At 34.5% G+C, this 21,277-nt stretch overlaps 1 protein-coding gene across 4 annotated transcripts in view; it reads right to left on the bottom strand.

Moving 5' to 3' along the window:
- Zranb3 (zinc finger RANBP2-type containing 3) overlaps positions 1 to 21,277 on the bottom strand; it is a 223,122-nt gene that overhangs the window by 66,190 nt on the left and 135,655 nt on the right. For all 4 annotated transcript variants that reach the window (XM_071619227.1, XM_071619228.1, XM_071619230.1 and 1 more), the window contains 2 exons: positions 18,710 to 18,881; positions 17,391 to 17,507 (listed from right to left, as the gene is read on the bottom strand). In XM_071619227.1, the coding sequence (XP_071475328.1) occupies positions 17,391 to 17,507; positions 18,710 to 18,881 (289 nt within the window). The remainder of the gene's footprint in view (positions 1 to 17,390; positions 17,508 to 18,709; positions 18,882 to 21,277) is intronic.

Here is a 21,277-nt window from a genome sequence, read left to right as displayed (position 1 = left end):
GTTTTGAACAACCAATAATAAAAATTAAAAAAAATTAGTAAAACTGTAACACTTTGACGGAAAGACGAGAATAGAGGAAATGTATGTGTGAAGGTGGGGCAGAGGGGGAAAGAACTAAAATTTTACCTTCTATATTGAGGAAGCAATTGATCACAGACAAAATTACAACACAAGCAGTAATACAAACTAAGAACCCCTGGTGTAAAGGATTTGAAATACTAAGAAAAATTCAGTTTTAAAAAACTGGAAAGTAGTGGGAATAAGGTTAGGAAGACTTCTTTTTGGAATGACTATTTTTTGCTGTCAAACTAATATTATGCAGCTTTGTTAATAAAAAAATTTAAATGGGGGCTTTCAAATTTGAAAAATATGTATTTAAAATTAATGCATATGACTGTAATGTGACAAGACTGATTTCGCAAGCTATATTTTGTATGCCTAAATTTTCTAAATAACAGAAATTCTTCATACAATGAGATTAAAGGCTGGTAAGAACTTTAGCCTTGGATTTTGGTGCCTCACAAAGTGGAAATAGAGCCCTCTCAAAACAAGAAGCTATAAATTCTGGATGTGTTGTCATGGCAACTGAATCACTTTAATAAAGTACACGTTTGCCTAAAGAGCTATATTTACTGTGATAAGGCTTTCAAAAAGTACATGTCAAGTTGAAGTGTTTTTAAGGTGCATTTACAACTATCCAGTTTGGATTCATAAACTAAGATCAATGTATCCCTAGTCTAAGATGCACTCCCTTTCTCTTCCTAAGCAAGCCATTTCTGCCATTGTTCCCTCCACTGATGTCACCCAACTGCCCATCACTACCAGAACCACTTATGCCAAAGCTCAAGTTCCCAGCTCCCCAATTCTTCCAAGTTAGTGCTTTGGAAAGGGTTGTGGTTACTATTAATATTATAAAGGTAAATTACACAACTGGCTAAACAGGCTCTTGAGACTAAGATAAAAACCATCATTATGATGTTGATTCCTAGGAGGAAAGGTGTTCGGAGTACCAAAATATCTATGTAACAGATGAACTTCTAGGATTCTTTTAGGTTCTTAAGTTAGGAATTGCATAGATTTGCATTTAAAAATGTGCTATACATGCATTTTAACTATCTTGACTTTATTCTAATCAAAATTGTCACCACATTGTTATATTTTAAATTATTTGAGCAGTATGTAAAATGCCAGGTCCTGGTAATAATCAGTATCTTAGTTATGGTGGGTTCAGGTTTTCTAGAAGTTACAAAAAATGCATGTGTTCAAAATTATACTATTTACTGAAATTTATCATGTTCCTGTTAAATGAAGGTCTGATTTCCATAATTAACAAAGATTATACACTATATCTTATTTAAAGAAATATAAATGAATATATTGTAATATTTGTTAATTTTTAAAAATAATTTTTGTAGTTATAAATGGACACAATACCTTTACTTTATTTATTTTTTATGTGGTGCTGAGGATTGACCCAGTGCCTAACATGTGCTAGGCAAGTGCTCTACCACTAAGCTACAATTCCAGGTCAGATTTGTTTAAGTGAAGAGGTGCACATCATACTTTCTGAAGTAGAAGCAGTGGCCGGGCGGGGGCGGGATGTACGGACAACCTATACTGCATTGAAGAGCAGATAAAATTATTTGATTTAAACTTGTCAGCTTTTAATAAAATGCTTAAAAAAAAAGGAAAACGTTAAACCTGAGGAAAGACAGGTTTCTCTTTTGGTCAAACTGTAATCCAGGATCCTCTGAGCTCTCTTCTTAACTAAGCCTTGACGTTGTCCTTATGTGGTCTCCTGTCCATGCCAGACCTCTATTACTCAATCTTAGCAAGAATCTCCCTATCCTTGATAACTAAGCAAGTTCCTCATTCCCCACTTTTGATGTGTAAGTCTTTGACCCGTCTTTGGCAAGAATTCTGTTAGGTCAGTTTTGCAAGGATCCCTTATACTTGATATCTCTAGTTTTCCATCTATTAACCTCTTCATTGGCTATAAATCCTTACTTGTCCTTATTGTATTTGGAACCTAGCTCATCTGTCTCTATTACAACAGAGGCAACTCCTATCAGTCTTAAATAAAGTCTTCCTCCTTACTGTTCTAACAAATGTCAGAATAATTTTCCCATTAATAGCCATAACCTCCAAAGAAGCTTCCCATAAAGTGCTGAGGTCCTTGGATCCCACACTACATGGCAGTTTGCTCCGATATCTGATAGTCATTGGCTTTGATTTCTTCCTGTCCTTCTTAATCAACCAGAGTTGAACTATGATTGGTCTAAGCTAGTCTTCTATTCCTCCTGACTAATAAGACATCTGGGAATTCTGCTGGAGGCTTCAACAAACATCCTCACTGACAAAGGGATTCTCAGATTACCATTTTGCTTTGAACATGATGGCCTGAACTGGAAATCTGACATCCTATTTTATAGCAGTCATCTTGGGGCCACAATGAGAGGAAGCAGCGAACTAGGATAGCTAGAGCAGAAAGACAAAAGAATTTGACTTCATTCTCTTTGATTTTTTAAAAAATGGATTTACTGAGATATAATCCACATACTATAAAATCCACCCTTTTAGAATGAACACTCCGATGGCTTTTAGTATACTCAAGAGTTGTCTTTTAACTATTACCCAAAAAGGAATCCCTTTACCTTTCAGCTGTTACCATCAAGTTACCCTTCACTCCTAGCTCTGGGTAAACATTTAATCTACTTTGTGTCCCTCTGAATTGGACCATTTTGTATATTTCATATATGTTAAAGTCATCCAATATGTTTTTGTGTGATTGGCTTTAACATAACAATGTTTTTAATCCACGTTGTAAATAAATTACTTAATTTATTTTTTTAATGCCAAATAATACTGCATGGCACAAATATGTGCATTTAATTTATCCAATCGATACCCTGTCTCTCTTGTTTTTACTCATTTATCCAGCTACCTTATACTGTTTCACATTAAATTTATATACTGATAGTGATTTGTCTTTTATCCTTTAAAATTATTTCAAATATCAAAAGAAATACCATAGTAAAGGAGAATAGGTACTGTTAATACACAACCCTCCCCATGCCTGGCTTCTGCAGCCCACCACAAAAGGGAGGATAAAAATTTGTCTTCCACCATCTCTTCTCTTTGCTCATGATTCTTAAATTAGAAACTATTTCAGCAACTTCAAGAAGTATTTTTGAATCTGGTAGAACATGGGCTTCAGGGAATATTTGTAGTTCCATGCGACAATAAAAGAACTTGAGACATTTTCACAGAGTTCCATGTAAAAATTTTCTCACAGAAAAACAAAGTTTTAGTTCAAATGATGGTTCAGATAAACTATCACATGTATTATTTTCTTATCTCCAAGCATATTTTAGTTCCTTATGAATATATTTGTAAATAGTAATCTAACATCCCTAATACATTTAATCTTTTGACACTAAGTTCTACAAGCAGCCCATTGACAAGTGGAGTAAGCAACTCCAATTTAATATCTTAACCAACACAATTTTATAAAAGAACCTGTAATGCGGGGTGCTGGGTTCAATCCTCAGCACCACATAGAAATAAAATAAAGGTATTATGTCCAACTACAACTAAAACAAAATATTTTTAAAAATTACTCAAATTTTGACATCATTGGAAAGCAAAGTCAATATAGTAAAAGGATTTAAAAAATTAATTTCATGAAAGCTTAATTATAAAAGTCATTAATTATGTGGTTTTGAGTATTGAATCCAGTGCCTACCACTGAGCCACAACCCCGGTCCAGGTAATCAACTTTTACTACTAAACCATAAGCATGAATAAAACTTATTTGGGTGTTAAAATTGTTATACACAGAATATATAGACTTTTAATTTTGTATCTTCTTTCTATCTATATAGAGATGCTGAAAAGTCTCTAATAAGAAAATAGGTACCACCCAAATCCATGATCATTAACAAATACTAAATTTATTCAGCTATCCTAGAGAAATTATGGTTTCTTGAGTCAGATTGTCTGGATTCAAATCCTGACTCCAACACTTAAAAGTCTGAGATAGAATAAGCAAGTCACTTAATCTCGGTGCTTCAGTTTTCACACTTACAAAAGTAGATAAAGTTCTTTAAACCTCATAGTGTTGTGGTAAGAATTTAATGAGGCCATGCATTAAATATGCTTGGAATAGTGCTTGGCACACAAGAAATATTATAAACATATTAGCTCTTAGTATTAACATATTTTTCTAGTGAACTGAAAAAACAATTTCAACCTTCTCAACTTGCTTCAAAATCGGAACTATGACTATTGGTTCTCAAATACCCTCACTGCCTAGAGAAAGTAGAATCATCATCTTAGAATTCTGTTTCTTTTCTTTATTTTCACTCATTCTAATTTCCTTTTCTTTTGGAACAAGAGAGGTATTTCTTTACTTCTCTAAGGCGAATCACTTTACCTTTGATTCTAAACTACCTACTCCTGCCATCTTAAAAACCTTAAAACCACTCTTCCATGTCAAGTGAGCATTTTCCCATTTTTAATAAAACATTCCTCCATATCACTTCGCCATTTCACTATCCCTTTCTTCTCTAAAATGGTATTATTTTCTTATTTGCACTTAACTGATTATTGCTGACCATCTCTTACTAATGAACAGGAGGCAGGCTATCCCTGGTTCAGAGCGTAGAGACTCCAAAATCACAGAAAGAGCAAAAGAAGAGGGACTCTTCAGTCTCACATCATTCCAGGCCCTGTACAGCAGGGATTATTGTAGTGTCCTCATTATAGTTTACTTCATTTTATAAATAGGATTCCACCTGTGTTAAGCTGCTGAGGCAATTAAAGAGGAAACACACTTTGTGCATAATGGGAACATGTTTAAAGCAATTTGCCTTCTGCAAAGTTTTTTTTCAGTACTAAGGAATGCTACCATCACCAAAGTGACAGGAAATTTTAAATTAGGGGTTGGTTTTAACCATTTTTATAAAAACTGGCATTTCTCTCAAAATGATTTTCTTTAAAAATGAGATGTAGTTGTAATGTATTCCCAAATAACTGAGAATTGGCTAAAGCAAGCATACCACTTATATCTGTTTTCTCCTACCTGTATATTATGCTGAGCTTAAATCTGAAGAATCTGTCAATTTGCATCCATTGTATTCTGAACAAATATTACAAGCAATTAAAAGAAAGAAAAGAAAAAGTATAATTCTCTTAATTATCTGAAATTCTTCACTAATTGACTCTGTACTTTTAACATTAATTAAGTTCATTTTTTGTTTGCTATTTATCACTAATATTTCCTGTTTATCATATTTTGTTTATTTTCATTAAGAAGTATTTGTTATGGTTTAGATATGATGTGTACCACAAAAGCTTAAGTGTGAGACAATGCAAGAATTTTCAGACTTAAATGATTGCCTAAGAGCCTTAACCTGATTAGTGGATTGATTATAAGAAACTTGACCTAATCACTGGATTAATTCATTGATATGGATTAACTGGGTGGTTACTATAGGTATGTAGGGTGTAGCTGGAGGAAGCAGGTCACTGGAGGTGTGCCTATAGGGTTTGTATCGTGACCCTGGAGAGTGGAGCGTATTCTTTCTCTCTCCCCTTCCTGGTGTCATGTCCTGAGCTGCTTTCCTTTGCCATACACTTTTGTCATGACGTTCTGCCTCATCTAGTGCTCTGAGAAATGGAGTTGACCATCTGTGAACTGATGCCTCTGAAACTGTAAGCCAAAATAAACTTTTCCTCCTCTACATTGTTTTTGTCAGGTCTTTTGGTCACAGTGGTAAAAAAAGCTAACAAAAATAGTTTGCAAAAGAAAGAGATCTTGATAATATAATAGCAACATTAAGGAGATAATAACAAATATATTTAAAACATATTTCTGTCTTCCTAAGAAGAACAAGTAGAACAAGTAGAAAATTACAAATATTTATAGGCATATGGATAAGATATGTCAACACCATAATATTATAATATATAGCCTTGTATACAGGAAAATTTATCATGTCCATATGACCTAATCTGAAGCACTTGGCACTGTATTCCTGTCTACCAAAAACACACTGTAGATTATGAAGAAAAGAAAGGTTATAGCAGAGAAAGAAATTTCTATTCTGCATATCTATAAAATGAGTATGAATGGAGATAAATTTTTCTGGAAGTCTTTAGGTATAACTTTGTCTGCAACAAAAGAAGAGGAAATGATCTCCTGAGATCCTTTCTATCACAATTAGTGAACAGTGTTAAAATTGTCAATACATAAAAGGATAAAGTATTTGCTTTTGCAGAATATCTAACAAGAATAAAATTTTATACTTTACATACTAATTTAATACATTTATTATGGAGTTTTAGTCTTTTTTCAATTGAATACCACAGACGAGTAATCTATTTTACTGCAAGCAAAACTTACACACATGCCCTTAAAATGGCGATATCAAAAACTCATTGTTTTAAGTCCTATCAACTTTTTCAAAATTTAGACAAACTATCATTAGATGGTTTTAAATATGTTTAAATTCCTCAACAGAATTGTTCGAATGAGTCAACAAAAAGAAAAGTATTTCTAAAATGATACCATGGAGTACAAAAAAAAAAAAAAAACCCCAAAACTTCTATTATCTAACAGCATCTGCCTTGCTAAGTTTGACATAGATCATACTTCATAATAACAAACATATTTAAACACAAAATGTATCTTGTATTTTTTACCCACAGTATCAGTAAATGGCACAAACATCAATCCCGCTGACCTAGCAAGAATCTAGTTTCTATCTTTTCCCTTCCTTCTACATTCTGTCAATCATTAATGTTTATTGATTGTACCGTATTAATACATCTTGAAGATTTTCTTTCTTTACAGTCAAGATGTGGCTCAGCCACATCTTGAAAAAGCCTATTTAATCCATTATGTATGTAGGCTCAGACACATCTTGGTTTAGATTACCAACACTGTTAACCTGAATTATCAGTGATACAGCTCAAATGAATTATCTTTCTATAGATTTGCTCCTTACAATCCATTTTCCTCATAGCTACAAATATGATCATGTTAGTCCACTTCATTGTACCTGAAGGGCTAAGAATCCTTAGGATAAATTATAAACTATGATCTAGTTTATAGTTTATAGAACCTTGAGAGATAAGACAGTGTACTTTCCTAGCACCTTCTCAGATTAGCAACTAAATAATCTATTGAATTAATCAGGAAATTACTCAGATGCATACAAAATAATAACTAAATTATAATCTGTGATATTTTAAGCTCATTTACAAATTGCTTTCGGAGAACTCAGAAACACATTTTTTTAATAGGAACAATATTAAATGTATATAACTACAGTTGCCTCCTGAAAAGCCTATTTAATCCATTATGTAGATAATTGTATTTATGGTTACTATAGACTATAAATATCGGGTTTTGATAACATCTGGGGAAGATATATTAAGAATTCCAATTTGGTATTGCCAGTAACTAATTATTTCTGGCTGCAGCCCAGGGATAGAAAAACACAGTTCCAATTTACATACATTGTTAAAGACAGATTCTAGCATGGAAGGAATGAAAAATGACTAAAATCTCTAGGGAACTAAGTGGCAGGACTTGGCCTTCTGCTGCCATTAATTTTTGAGAACATTAATTTTTGAGGACAACTAACTTTTCATCTCCTTCCTTTTTCTTCAAGATTCCCAGTTCCTGTTGATTGTCAATACTCTGACTTCAAATCAGGGTTTCTTACCACAGACAAGAAATAAAGTATAAGTTTCTCTTTCTCTTTAAGGACACATTCTGTACACAGTATTAAGTACAAAGAAAGCTAAGTAAGCAAGCAAACAATCAAAAAGAGAAAAATGGAGGAAAAAGGTAGTTATTAACTCCAGGAAAAACAATACTTGTCAAAGAAAAGAAATGTAATTATAGCTCAAGTGTGAAATGTTTAACAGTCATTATATGGTGAACAATGAATGTTGATCAAACCAAAACTTAAGCTTAAACCATAAAATAACATGAGAAAACTGAGCAGGGGGAATGTATTTTCTTCCAATCTATGTGGTTTTTATATGTGATTTTTAAAAATCATTATAAGTTCTAATGTTTGAATTCTGTTTTCTTTCTTTGAAGTTTTTACATTTCTATCCTAACAAATTGCTCTACCTAAAGGATAGAAATGTTTTTTATGAATGTATACTACTAAGAGTTTCCAAATTTTTGCTTTTGGATTTAAGTATATGAAGTATGACTGACTTCAAGTAAATTTTTATGTATAGTGGGAAATAGTAAAGACTCCCTTTTCCCCTTATGGGTATCCAAGCATCCAACACCATTTGTTAGAAAGATTATCATTTCCCCATTGAGTTTTCTTGTCCTCTTTCTTAACAAAGCAACTGGAAATCCATGTGAAGTTCTATTTATGAACTCATCTACACATCTAGCTTCACAATTTACTTAAAGGATATTTAATTTATTTCCAAATATATGACTATTATAAATAAATTTCTGTGAAAGTATTTGTGTGAATCTACATTTTCCTTTCTGTAGCATAAACAACCAGGACATTGGCATATTTGTTTTAAAAAATTTCCTTTGTGTTTTATTTTTTCTTTCTTTCATATTTGTTACTGGTGCATTGTAATTATATCTAATAGTGGGATTTGTTGTTACATATTTGTTCACACTGTATTTATGTAATTTTTAAATTTACATATGACAGCAGAATGCATTACAATTCTTATTACATATATACAGCACAATTTTTCATATCTCTGGTTATATATGTAGTATATTCACACCCATCCATGTCTTCATACATGTACTTTGGATAGTAATGATCATCACATTCAACCATCATTAATTAACCCCATGCCCCCTCCCTTTCCCTCCCACCCCTCTGCCCTATCTAGAGTTTATCTATTCCTCCCATGCTCCCACTCCCTATCCCACTACGAATCAGCCTCCTTATGTAAGAGAAAACATTCAGCATTTGATTTTGGGGGATTGGCTAACTTCACTTAGCATTATCTTCTCTAACTCCAACCATTTACCTGCAAATGCCACAATTTTATTCTCTTTTGTTGCTGAGTAATATTCCATTGTGTATATATGCCACATTTTTTAATCCATTCATCTATTGAAGGGCATCTAGGTTAGTTCTACAGTTTAGGTATTGTGAATTGTGCTGCTATAAACATTGATGCATGTTTTTGGCAACTTTGTCTAATATAAGATAATTGTAATTTTGTGGGTTAGTCTCTGTGTCCTATATTCTGTACCATTGGTCTACCAGTCTGTTTTGGTGCCAATACCATGCTGTTTTAGTTACTATTGCTCTGTAGTATAGTTTAAGGTCTGGTATAGTGATGCCACCTGCTTCACTCTTCCTGCTAAGGATTGCTTTAGCTATTCTGGGTCTCTTATTTTTTCAGATGAATTTCATGATTGCTTTTTCTATTTCTATGAGGAACGCCATTGGGATTTTGATCAGAATTGCATTAAATCTGTATAGTGCTTTTGGTAGTATGGTCATTTCGATAATATTAATTCTGCCTATCCAAGAGCAAGGTAGATCTTTCCATCTTCTAAAGTATTCTTTCTTTAGGATTCTGTAGTACAATGAATATAAATCTTTCACCTCTTTTGTTAAATTGATTCCCAAGTATCGTATTTTTTTTTGAGGTTATTGTAAATGGGGTAGTTCTCCTCATTTCTTTCTCAGAGGATTTGTCACTGATATACAAAAATGCCTTTGATTTATGGGTGTTGATTTTATATCCTGCTAATTTGCTGAATTCATTTACTAGTTCTAGAAGTGTTTTGGTGGAGCTTTTTGGGTCTTCTAGGTATAGCATCATGTCGTAAACAAATAGTGCTAATTTAAATTCTTCTTTTCCTATACATACCCCTTCTTTCGTCTAATTGCTCTGGCCAGTGTTTCAAGAACTATGTTGAACAGAAGTGGTGAAAGAGGGCATTCTGTCTTGTTCCAGTTTTTAGAGGGAATGCCTTTAATTTTTCTCCATTTAGAATGACGCTGTCCTAAGGCTTAGCATAGATAGCCTTTAAGATGTTAAAATATGTTCCTGTTTTCCCTAGTTTTTCTAGTGTTTTGTACATTAAGGGATGCTGTATTTTGTCAAATGCTTTTTCTGCATCTATTGAGATGATCATATGATTCTTATCTTTGAGTCTATTGATGTGAGGAATTATATTTATTGATTTCCATATGTTGAACCAACCTTGCGTCCATGGGATGAATCCCACTTGATCATGGTGCATAATCTTTTTGATATTTTTTTATATTCGATTTGCCAAAATTTTATTGAGCATTTTTGCATCTATGTTCATTAGAGATATTGGTCTGAAGTTTTTTTTCTTAGATTTGTCTTTGCCTGGTTTTGGGATCAGGATGATATTGGCCTCACAGAGTGAGTTTGGAAGTGCTGCCTCTTTTTCTATTTCCTGAAATAAATTGTAGAGTATTGGTATTAGTTCTTCTTTAAAGGTCTTGTAGAACTCAGCTGTATATCCATTCAGTCCTGGGCTTTTCTTGGTTGGTAAGCTTCTGATGGTGTCTTCTATTTCATCACTTGATATTGGTCTGTTTAAATTGTGTATATCTTCCTCATTAAATCTGGGCAAATTGTACGACTTAAGAAATTTCTCAATGCCTTCATTGTCTTCTATTTTATTGGAGTATAAGTTTTCAAAATAATTTCTAGCTATTCTCTGTATTTATGTAGTATCAGTTGTAATATTACCTTTTTCATCATCTATGCTGGTAATATGAGTTTTCTTTCTCCTTCTCTTCATTAGTGTAGCTAAGGGTCTGTCAATTTTATTTATTTTTTCAAAGAACCAACTTTTTGTTTTGTCAATTTTTTCAATTGTTTCTTTTGTTTTGATTTCATTGATTTCAGCTCTAATTTTGATTATTTCTTGCTTTTGCTGCTGATTTGTTCTTCTTTTTCTAGGGCTTTGAGATGTAGTGTGAGGTCATTTATTTGTTGACTTCTTCTTTTAAGAAATGAACTTCATGCAATGAATTTTCCTCTTAATACTGTTTTCATAGTGTCCCAGAGATTTCGATATGTTGTGTCTATGTTCTCATTTACTTCTAAGAATTTTTAAATCTCCTCTTCGATGTCTTCTGTAACCCATAGTTCATTTGGTAGTGTATTGTTTAGTCTCCAGGTGGAGAAATTTTTATTTTTTATTTTGTTGTTGATTTCCAATTTCATTCCATTATGATCTGATAAAATGCATGATAGTATCTCTACTTTTTTGTATTTGCTAAGAGTTGCTTTGTGGCATATTATATGGTCTATTTTAGAGAAGGATCCATGTGCTGCTGAGAAGAAAGTGTATCCATTTGATGCAGGTTAATATATTTTATATATGTCAGTGAAGTCTATAAGTTAGTGATTGTATTACTGAGTTCTATAGTTTCTTTATTCAACTTTTGTTTAGAAGATATATCCAGTGGTGAGAGAGGTATGTTAAAATCACCCAAGATTATTATGTTGTGGTCAATTTGAATCTTGAATTTGAGAAAAATTTGTTTGATGAACATAGCTGCAACATTGTTTGGGGCATATATATTTATGATTGTTATGTCTTGTTGGTGTACCGTTCCTGTGAGCAGTATGTAATGTCCATCTTTATCCCTTTTGATCAATTTTGGCTTGAAGTCTACTTTATTTGATACGAGGATGGAAACCATGTTTGCTTTCACAGTCCATGTGAGTGGTATGATTTTCCCCAACCATTCACTTTCAGTCTGTGTATGTCTTTTCCTATCAGATGAGTCTCCTGTAGGCAGCATAATCCAGTTTGCTAGCCTATGTATTTTGATTGGTGAGTTTAAGCCATTAATATTCAGGGTTATTATTGAGACATAGTTTGTATTTCCAGCTATATTTGTTAATTTTTGTTATTTAACTTGATTTTCTTTAATTAGTTTGTCCTTTAGGGTGCTACCTCCCTCTGCTAATTTTCATTGTTGTTTTTCGTCTCCTCTTCACAGAATATTTTGCCAAGGATGTTTTGTAGTGCTGGTTTTCTAGCTATAAATTCTTTTAACTTTTGTTTATCATGGGAGGTTTTTATTTCATCTTCAAATCTTAAGCTCAGTTTTGCTGGATACAAGATTCTTGGTTGGCACCCATTTTCTTTCAGAGCTTGATATATGTTGTTCTAGGATCTTCTAGCTTTCAGGGTCTGTTTTGAAAACTCTGTTATCCTAATTGGTTTTCCCCTATATGTAATCTGATTCCTTTCTCTCGTGGCTTTTAAAATTCTCTCCTTATTCTGTATGTTGGGCATTTTTATTATAATGTGCCTTGGTGTGGATCTGTTGTGATTTTGTACACTTGGCGTCCTGTAGGCTTCTTGAATTGGGATTTCCAATTCATTCTTCATGTTTGGAAAGTTTTCTGATATTATTGAACAGATTGTTCATTCCTTTGGATTGGACCTCTATGCCTTCCTCTATCCAAATAGCTCTTAAATTTGGTCTTTTTATGCTATCCCATATTTCTTGAATGTTCTGCTCATGGTTTCTTACCATTATCGCTGTGTGATCTATGTTCTTTTCAAGATTATGTATTTTATCTTCATTGTCTGATGTCCTATCTTCCAAGTGGTCTACTCTGTTGGTGATGCTTTCATTTGAGCTTTTAATTTGGTCTATTGTTTCTTTCATTTTAAGGATTTCTGTTTGTTTGTTTAGAACCCCTAGCTCCCTGTTGAGGTGATCTTTTGCTTCTTGGATTTGTTTATGTAGCTCCTTGTCAAAGTGATCTTTCATTGTTTGTATTTGCTCTCTTATATCTTCCCCATGTATATCCTGAACTCTTTCTCTGTCATTTTTTTCTGCTGTGGCTGCCAATGATTCTAATGATGTGGTGTCTTGCTTGATTTGTTTGTGGTACTTTCTTCTCTTGTCTTTTCATTTTTCTCATGAGTCTTCCTTTCCAGCTCTATGGGTCTTGGGTGTTATTGTTTTTACCCTATAGGTTTGTAGTGCTCTTGTAGGGTTCCGAGAGCCCTCCTTTGTGAGGAAGGACAAGATCCCAATATCAACAATATATCACCTATGAACAATTTGTTGTATTAAGACGTTTACAGTTTGGTCTCAATGTACCGAAATGTTGGATTCAATTATTATCTAAAATATCAGTAGTTTTGTAAAAAGGTTTACAGTTTCTGACGGTGGACAATGAACTGAGGGTGGGGCATAGGACGATATGGTGAGGAGGAAGGATGTGAGGGCATAGAGCTAATATATCTTAGGAAATGTGAAAGAGAAATCTAATGAAGATGGTTAGTAGCAAGAGAATAGACAGCAAGTAATTTAGAGTAGACAAGTACATGGGAAGACCATACAGTACATTAAACAAACACACATATGTATTTAGAAAAATACAAGATGTTAAAATAGTAAAATTTGAAGAAGGAAAGAAAAATGAAAGAAAAAAAAGAGGAAAAACAAAGGGCATATACAACACCTCTATATTATATTATTCAGAGGACTCAGTCCTCAAAATCCTATTTCATGCAAAGTTCTTGGTTTCACATGTGTTGGGGATGTGAGGGCCAGAGGATAGAGGGGTAGAAAAGAAAAAAAAAAAATACTCGAAAGAAGAAACCAGGGTTGTTGCTAGTTTTAGAGATCTGTATCTGTTCTGTTTCTCTTCTCATCTAATAGGTGGCTTGTCTGTTTTAAGCTGGTGTCTCTGCCCTCAGGATGGTGTAGGTAACCAGGGTGGGAAGACTGGTCCTGGTGTAGGGCATCTGGAAGTGTGGAGTGCCACCTGCCAGTCCCTGCAGAGAGACTGCACATCACGGGTCACTCTTGGGACCTCTTGTCTGACTTGAGCGCCCGGTACTGTCTCCCTCTCTTGCCTGGAGATTTCCCAGCTCCTGGTCTCTCTGTTGGACTCCAAACTTTAGTCCCATTCCCTCTCACTTATCAGTTCCCACCTGCGGGACCCTCACACCCAGGCTCATACAAGGTGGGCGGCGCCCTGGTGGCACTGCACACCTGCCAACTGGAAGCTGTTTTTGTGTTGAGTAATCACTGTGCCGAGTTATCACCACTGGGGAGTGGGGGGGGGAGGGGTTGGATACCTGGCACCTGGCCAGATGGAGATCCGATCTGAGAGCTGTCCCCACCAAATATGGTGAGAAAGGTTATCCAAGATGGAGTCAGTCTGCTTCCACTGCCAGGGTGTCTGGTGAGGTGGGGGGAGCTGGGTGATGGCATTGTGCTGTGGGTAGGTAGTAGCCGAGTGACCTGAGTGGGAGCAGAGCGCGGGCTTTGGGTTTTGGGAGCCAGGGGTCTGGAGTCCTGCTCAAATGCTGAGGCTCTGAGCCCTGCGTGGGAGTCACAGTGCTGGTGATTTCTGAGGAAATCAGCTGTATAGGGGTTCTCTTACACTCTCTGAGATGCAGTATTCCGACTAGGTGAGATCTGAGTCATGGAGCAACACAGGATGCTGCCTCCCTCCAGCCCTCCATCTTGGAATCCCAATATTGTTAACTAGTATTTCTCCTTTCCCTTTCCTCCTCCCTCACCCTCTACTGTTAGCTTATAAGCTGATTGAATACATTTTCTTTATCTCTGATACTGTTTTTTATTTCAAGCATTTCTCTTCTACTAAATTTATATTTTCATGCAACTTCTGTAATTCTCCATCTCTTCCTACATCTTTTCCATTAGATTCTTTCTTTCTTTCTTTTTTTTCCCCCTTTAGGTACCGGGGATTGAACTCAGGGACACTCAACCACTGAGCCATATCCTCATCCCTGTTTAGTATTTTATTGAGAGACAGGGTCTCACTGAGTTGCTTAGCATCTTGACATTGCTGATGCTGGCTTTGAACTAGGGCTCCTCCTGCCTAAGCCTCCCGAGCCACCGAGATTCACATGCGTGTGCCACTACACTTGGCTTCTATTAGATTCTTTAAAAAAAAAAAATACATACATATATTATACACACACACACGTGTGTGTGTGTGTGTGTGTGTGTGTGTATAGACACAATACCTTCATTTATTTATTTTTAAGTGGTGCTGAGAATCACACCCAGTGCTTTGCGTGTGCTAGGCTACTGCTCTACCCCTGAGCCACAACCTCAGCCTTTATTAGATTCTTAACATACTATTCATAGCTATTTTAATGTCCTTGTTTAATAGTTCTACCATTTGGATCATTTTAACATGTGTCTTCATTGATTGTTTTATCTCTTGACAATAGATTAGGATTTTTTTAAGTGGCTTTTACATTTATTTCACATTTTCTACTGAATGCTAGAAATTATACATAGAAGAACAATGCACACTGAGTAAATGATAGTTGCATGTGGAACTGGTCATGCTTTTTGTTAGGGTGACAGTATAAGACTGTAGAGGGCTGAGTTAATGCAGTAAGTGTGGTGTCAACTGGGAGGTGTCATAAATACAGTTATCCCATACTAAATGAAAGTGGTATAAACATACATGGGAGAAAAGAAAGCCTCTTCAACAAATGGTGCTGGGAAAACTGGTAATCCATATGTAGCAGAATGAAATTAAACCCCTCTCATCTTGCACAAAAGTCAACTCAAAGTGGATCAAAGACCGAGACATTAGACCAGAAATCCTACACCTAATAGAAGAAAATATAGGCCCAACATTCCATCATGTCGGCTTCCTCAACAAGATTCCTAAACAGCAAGAATCAATAAATGGGATGTTATCAAACTAAAAAGCTTCTTCAAAAAAAGGAAATAAAATCATGAAGATAGAGCCCACAGAATGGGAGAAAATGTTTGCCACCTGCACCTCAGTATAGCATTAATCTCCAGAATATATAAAGAACTCAAAAAAAAAAAAAAAAAACCAAATAAAACAATCAATAAATAAGCAAAGAAACTGAACAGACACTTCACAGAAGAAATATGAATGGTCAACAAATACATAAAAAATGTTCAACATCTCTAGCAATTAGAGAAATGCAAATTAAAAACTACACTAAGATTTCATCTCACTCCAGCCAGAATAGCAACAATCAAGAATACAATTAACATATGAAATATGATATGTCCAGAGCTTTGTAATGTTTTGAACAACTAATAATAATAAAAAGAAGAATACAATTAACAATTAATGTTGGTGAGTATATAGGTAAAAGAATACATTCATACATTGCTGGTGAGACTGCAAATTGGTGCAACCACTATGGGAAAGCAGTATGGAGATTCCTTAAAAACTTGGAATGGAATCACCATTTGACCCAGTTATCCCACGCCCTGGCATATATACAAAGGACTTAAAATCAGCCTACTACAGTGGTATAGCCACATCAATGTTTATAGCAGCTCAATTCACAACAGCTAAGCTATGGAACCAACCTAGGTGCCCTTCAACAGATTTAATGGATAAAGAAAATGTGGTATGAAAACACAATGGAATAGAACTCAGCCAAAGAAAGAATGACTCTATGACATTTGCCAGAAAATGGATTGGATGGATCTGGAGACAATCATGCTAAGTGAAATAAGCCAATCCCCCCCAAACCAAAAGATGAATGTTCTCTTTGATATGTGGATACTAACACACAACAAGGGGTATGGGATAGAAGTTGAGTAGATTAAACAAAATGGAATGAAGGGAAGGGAGGGAGGCAGGAATAAGAAAGACAGTAGAATCAATCTGACTTAACTTTCCTATGTACATATGTAATACCCCACAGTGAATCTCCACATCATATACAACCACAATTAGATCCTAATTAGAATAAGATATGCTCCATGTTTGTATAAATATGTTAAAATATACTCTTCTATCATGTATAACTAAAAAGAACAAATCAAAAGAAAAAAAAATTGGGGTGCTGCTTAGATTCTCTTGTTGTTACATTTACCATTAGTATATGAACTTCAAAGTCCCCTAGCAATGTGATGCTTCTACTTTGTGATAGTGTGTTATAATTGCACTGTCAGTTTTTCAGCAGCCCTGCATAGAAGGCTTTCTTTCTCCTCCAGTGGTAGATTATGAAGATATTTCAGTGTTGAGTTCATGGTGGGGCACAGGAGATCTCAAATCTATTGGTACCAACTCAGCTAAGCCTTACACGTGTTACTTTTTAGTTTTTCTGCCTCCCACCCCCACCCAAACTGTCTTCTCTCTATGGATGGTCCTGAAGAAGTTTTAGCCCCACCTCCAGCTGTAATAGATCTTTCCCTTATATCATGTCAAGGTCCTGAGTTCCAATAGGGTTTGATGCCCATACCTTAGGGTAGACAGCTTTTGTTCTTGTCCCACTCCCAAAACAGTAGATCCTACTTAATAAAAACCTATTTAATAATAACATTAAAATATATTAAAAATTTATGTTTGATGGCATAACAATGAGGTACCTTGGCAATAGCAGTCTGTTTAAATATGCGAGTAATCAAGCCCAGAACAGTCTCTGTGCCACCTGGATTTGGAGATCTCATTAATTTTTTCCACTCTTCCAAACTGGTATTCAAATCCTATGTGGGATAAAATAAAATTATTTAGGAATACAGCATAAAGAACATAACAATTAATGTGATCATGAATCATGTCCTACTTCTTTCCTCTTCTGAGTAGAAAAACAAAAAGAAAATTCTTATAGATGCCAATGTGTTCATTTTAAAACATCAATGCAGGGTTAGGATTGTGGCTCAGTGGTACAGCGCTTGCTTTGCATGTGTAAGGCACTGGGTTCAATCCTCAGCACCACATAAAAATAAATAAATAAATATACTGTGTCCATCCAAAACTTAAAAAATATTAAAAAAAAGAAAGAAAGATAAGATACAAGTGCCTTTGCTAGCTTCATAAATCAACCAATCTTAAGGACAAATATTTTGTAAAGTGAAAATAAAAAGTTAAACACATAGGAAAGCAGGGTGGTTAAAATGTATATGGTTGTAAAATATTCTTACGAAAAGATAAGATTTAAATAAGCATAAAGATTTGGAGAATAGTGGTTCAATAAAAATAAAATACAATCATAAGTTGATGTATCATTTTATTTTTCTTTCTAATGCTAAAAAAGTGAAGAAAATTGGATCATTCTTATTTTAGAAATAACACATTGCTCCATATTTGCAAAATGCTTACTTTAAGTTTTCAAGATATAATAAAAGCTCCTTGCCCCCAAAGCCATGTCCAGATTTGCAAAATTTAAAGAATATATAAACATTGCACTCCTCAAAAGTAAATACACATAAGGTTTAGGTAAAACACACTTTTGGCTTTCTGCTATGTTGAATGCTACATCTTACAATATAATTACAGAGTTTGAGGATTTCAAGAGTAGGGTTACACTTACGGTATTCTCAAAGACATCTATTCACACTTTAAAAAAATTCTACAGCAAGAAAAACAATTTTCTTTATTATTGGGTCTCACATTATAGACATTTTGAATTCTTACTGCTAAATCTTTGTTGCAGTTGAAGTACTTTTTTTCTATATTCAGCATAAATATTTTTAATCACTAGGTTACTATATCTGTTCACATATTTGATAACTAAAATTAAATTCTTCCACACTCTTCCTGAAAAGATACAAAATCAATTCATATGCTCTATTAATTAAACCTATTTTAAGAAAGCAGGCTTTTCCTTCTGTGAAATATGTACAATCTTTAATAGTATAATTTAAAATGATTTTACAATGACTTTCAATCAAATGAAGGTTCTCACCTTGGCTGCTTTGTCGGGAAGATCAAATGGAATATGCTGTCTGATTTTAGGGGGCAGCTGGGTTAAAACTTCAGTCTTTAATCTTCTAATCATTATGTCATTTAATAGATGGTGAAGTTCCTTAAGATTTGATGCCCCTCTATAATCCCACTGAGGTCTTTTACCAAAATATCTGTAAATAGAAAGTAAAAACATTTTGCAAAGCTGAATGCTAGAGTAAGAAAACAATTTATCTGATATGTTCTTTTTTTTTTTTTTTTAAACTGATATTGGGGATTCAATCCAGAAGCACTTAACCACTGAGCAATATCCCCAACACTTTTTGAGTCAGGGTTGCACTAAGTTGCTTCGGCCCTTCTAAGTTGCTGAGTCTGGCTTTGAACTTGTGATTCTCCTGCCTCAGACTCCCAAGTCACTGAGATTACAGGTGTGTGCTACCCTACCTGTCTACTTTCTTCCTCTTTTAATGATAACGAGCCATGATGTTGCTTTCACTATTTCTGATGAAAATTAATTTCAAAAAGCTTAATGTAAGAAATGTTAATTAACAAGCTTACATATTACTCAAATATAGAAAAGTTAGTGTCTAAACACTATTTACACTGAGTTAAAGCTGGGATGGACAGGTAACGCAGAATTGGACTAGGTCATTGTTTCTAAATGGGGGCATTATTGGCATTTGGGTGGGATTATACATGGCAGTATGTTTAGCAGATCTAGCCCTGAGTAGAAATAAACTGTCAGTACACTAGCCAGTCATTATTATTACTCAAAACATCTCAAACATTTCCCCTACTCTCTATTCATACCAACTATCTCCACTTGAACTGTTAAGCATAGCAGATTACCTGGTATTCTTTTTTTCCTTTGAAACCAATGAATTGACACCAGAGGAATTAAAAACAAACAAACAAAAAGACACAAAACTATCATGAAAGAGAGTGAGAGAGAAGATATCAGAGGATATGTAACTTAAAGAAATATTTAGAAGGTACAATGTAGATGAACAAGTGGTAACTGATGTAGCAAAAGCAAGCAAGCAACAATTTAAAATGCTTGCAAAAGGCAAATTATTCTCTAGATCCCTGAGAAGATCAGGAATTGGAAGTACCAAGTAATGTAAGCAAGTGTTAAGACAAAGATTGTAATCTGGGGAAACTACTGAATTTACATCTGGACAGCTGGCCCCCTATCACTGTGACAACAATTACTACACATAAAATTCCCAATCATCTCTTAGGGGTTTATACTACCCACTATTAAAAATAGCTGTTAAAGAATAAGGAAAAATTCCTGTTAAGTTGTATTATGATTCCTAATACTGATAATTTAAGTAATTATCCATTTTCATGGGGTTTGGGCCTATTTTAGCACAAATAGATCTCAATTTGAGAAAGCTGGAGCTTACAAATATTAAAATATTTTTGTTTAATGTGTCAAACTAAACATACAGGAAAAGTACAATTTACATTAAAAATTATGCTTGCACTGTAGATTTGATTAGAAGACTGTAGTAAATGGATAGAATGTACTGTATGACAAAATGAAAGATACCATTTAGTTGTCATCAACAAGAAATTCATTCATTTAAAAAAAAATCTAAGTGCTGCCATTGCACAAAAAGTTTAATGGGTTTATGCATAATCACAATAAACTGAACTGCTGAAACTTTTCCATTAAAATTTTTTACTTCATTAATATTTTATTTCCTCATATTTATATTAAAAATTTTAATGAAAATGGGAAAACACTTGTCAATATCTAATTCCATTACCTATTTTTCCATTCATATACTTAGGAACCTTTTGAATTGCAGTTTAAAAAAATTTAACATTCCAAACTGCCAATAACAGAAAAAAGAGGTTGATAAGAGATTTGTTTGTTGGTTTTGTCTTCAGAATTAAAGATCTCCCATTAAAATGGATTCTTAAGCACACTCTTCACTTACACAACATACCCTGCATGTATGCAATATGCTAATTTGAGGGTTTTTTTGGTATAATTGTTACATGCTAGCACAGAGCACAAAGGTATCTTAAAACAGATCTACCACTAAGGCCACACCTGCTTTCTGCAGAGCACTTATGTCCTGTGCTTTAGAAGTGCAGATCTGTTTTGTAGTCAGAATACAGTACACTGTTAGGTATGTAAAGATGAGGTTTCTTCACTTCTTAGTAAGCTTCACACTATGGTGAGAAGATTTAACTAGTTGCTCCCTGGGTATTTTACCCATATGTCATAAGCCATACTCTTGGTATTAAATATGGTTTAGAAAAATTATTTCTTGCTACCTTCCACTTCTACCATTTCTCTTTCAGTGGAAACACAGAATGCTAGAGGTAGCATTTACTCTAAAGAATGCTGGCAACACCACATTTGTCGGAATCCCAGTCTCAGTTTTGGAGTGTGAAGGGGAAATAACAAGGGCAAGGGGGCTAGAGTGTCAACCCTAAATGGCTGGTCTCTTCCCAACTTTTCTGTCTTGCCACCCAATCCCTAAGCAACCACTAACCTACTTTCTATCTGTATTTTCCTTTTCTGAACTTTCATGAGTGAAATCATACATTA

Source organism: Marmota flaviventris, chromosome 11, assembly GCF_047511675.1.
Source record: "Marmota flaviventris isolate mMarFla1 chromosome 11, mMarFla1.hap1, whole genome shotgun sequence".
Classification (NCBI taxonomy): Eukaryota; Metazoa; Chordata; class Mammalia; order Rodentia; family Sciuridae; genus Marmota; species Marmota flaviventris.
Note: the sequence above shows the minus strand (reverse complement) of the source record. Positions and strands in the feature narration are given on the sequence as shown.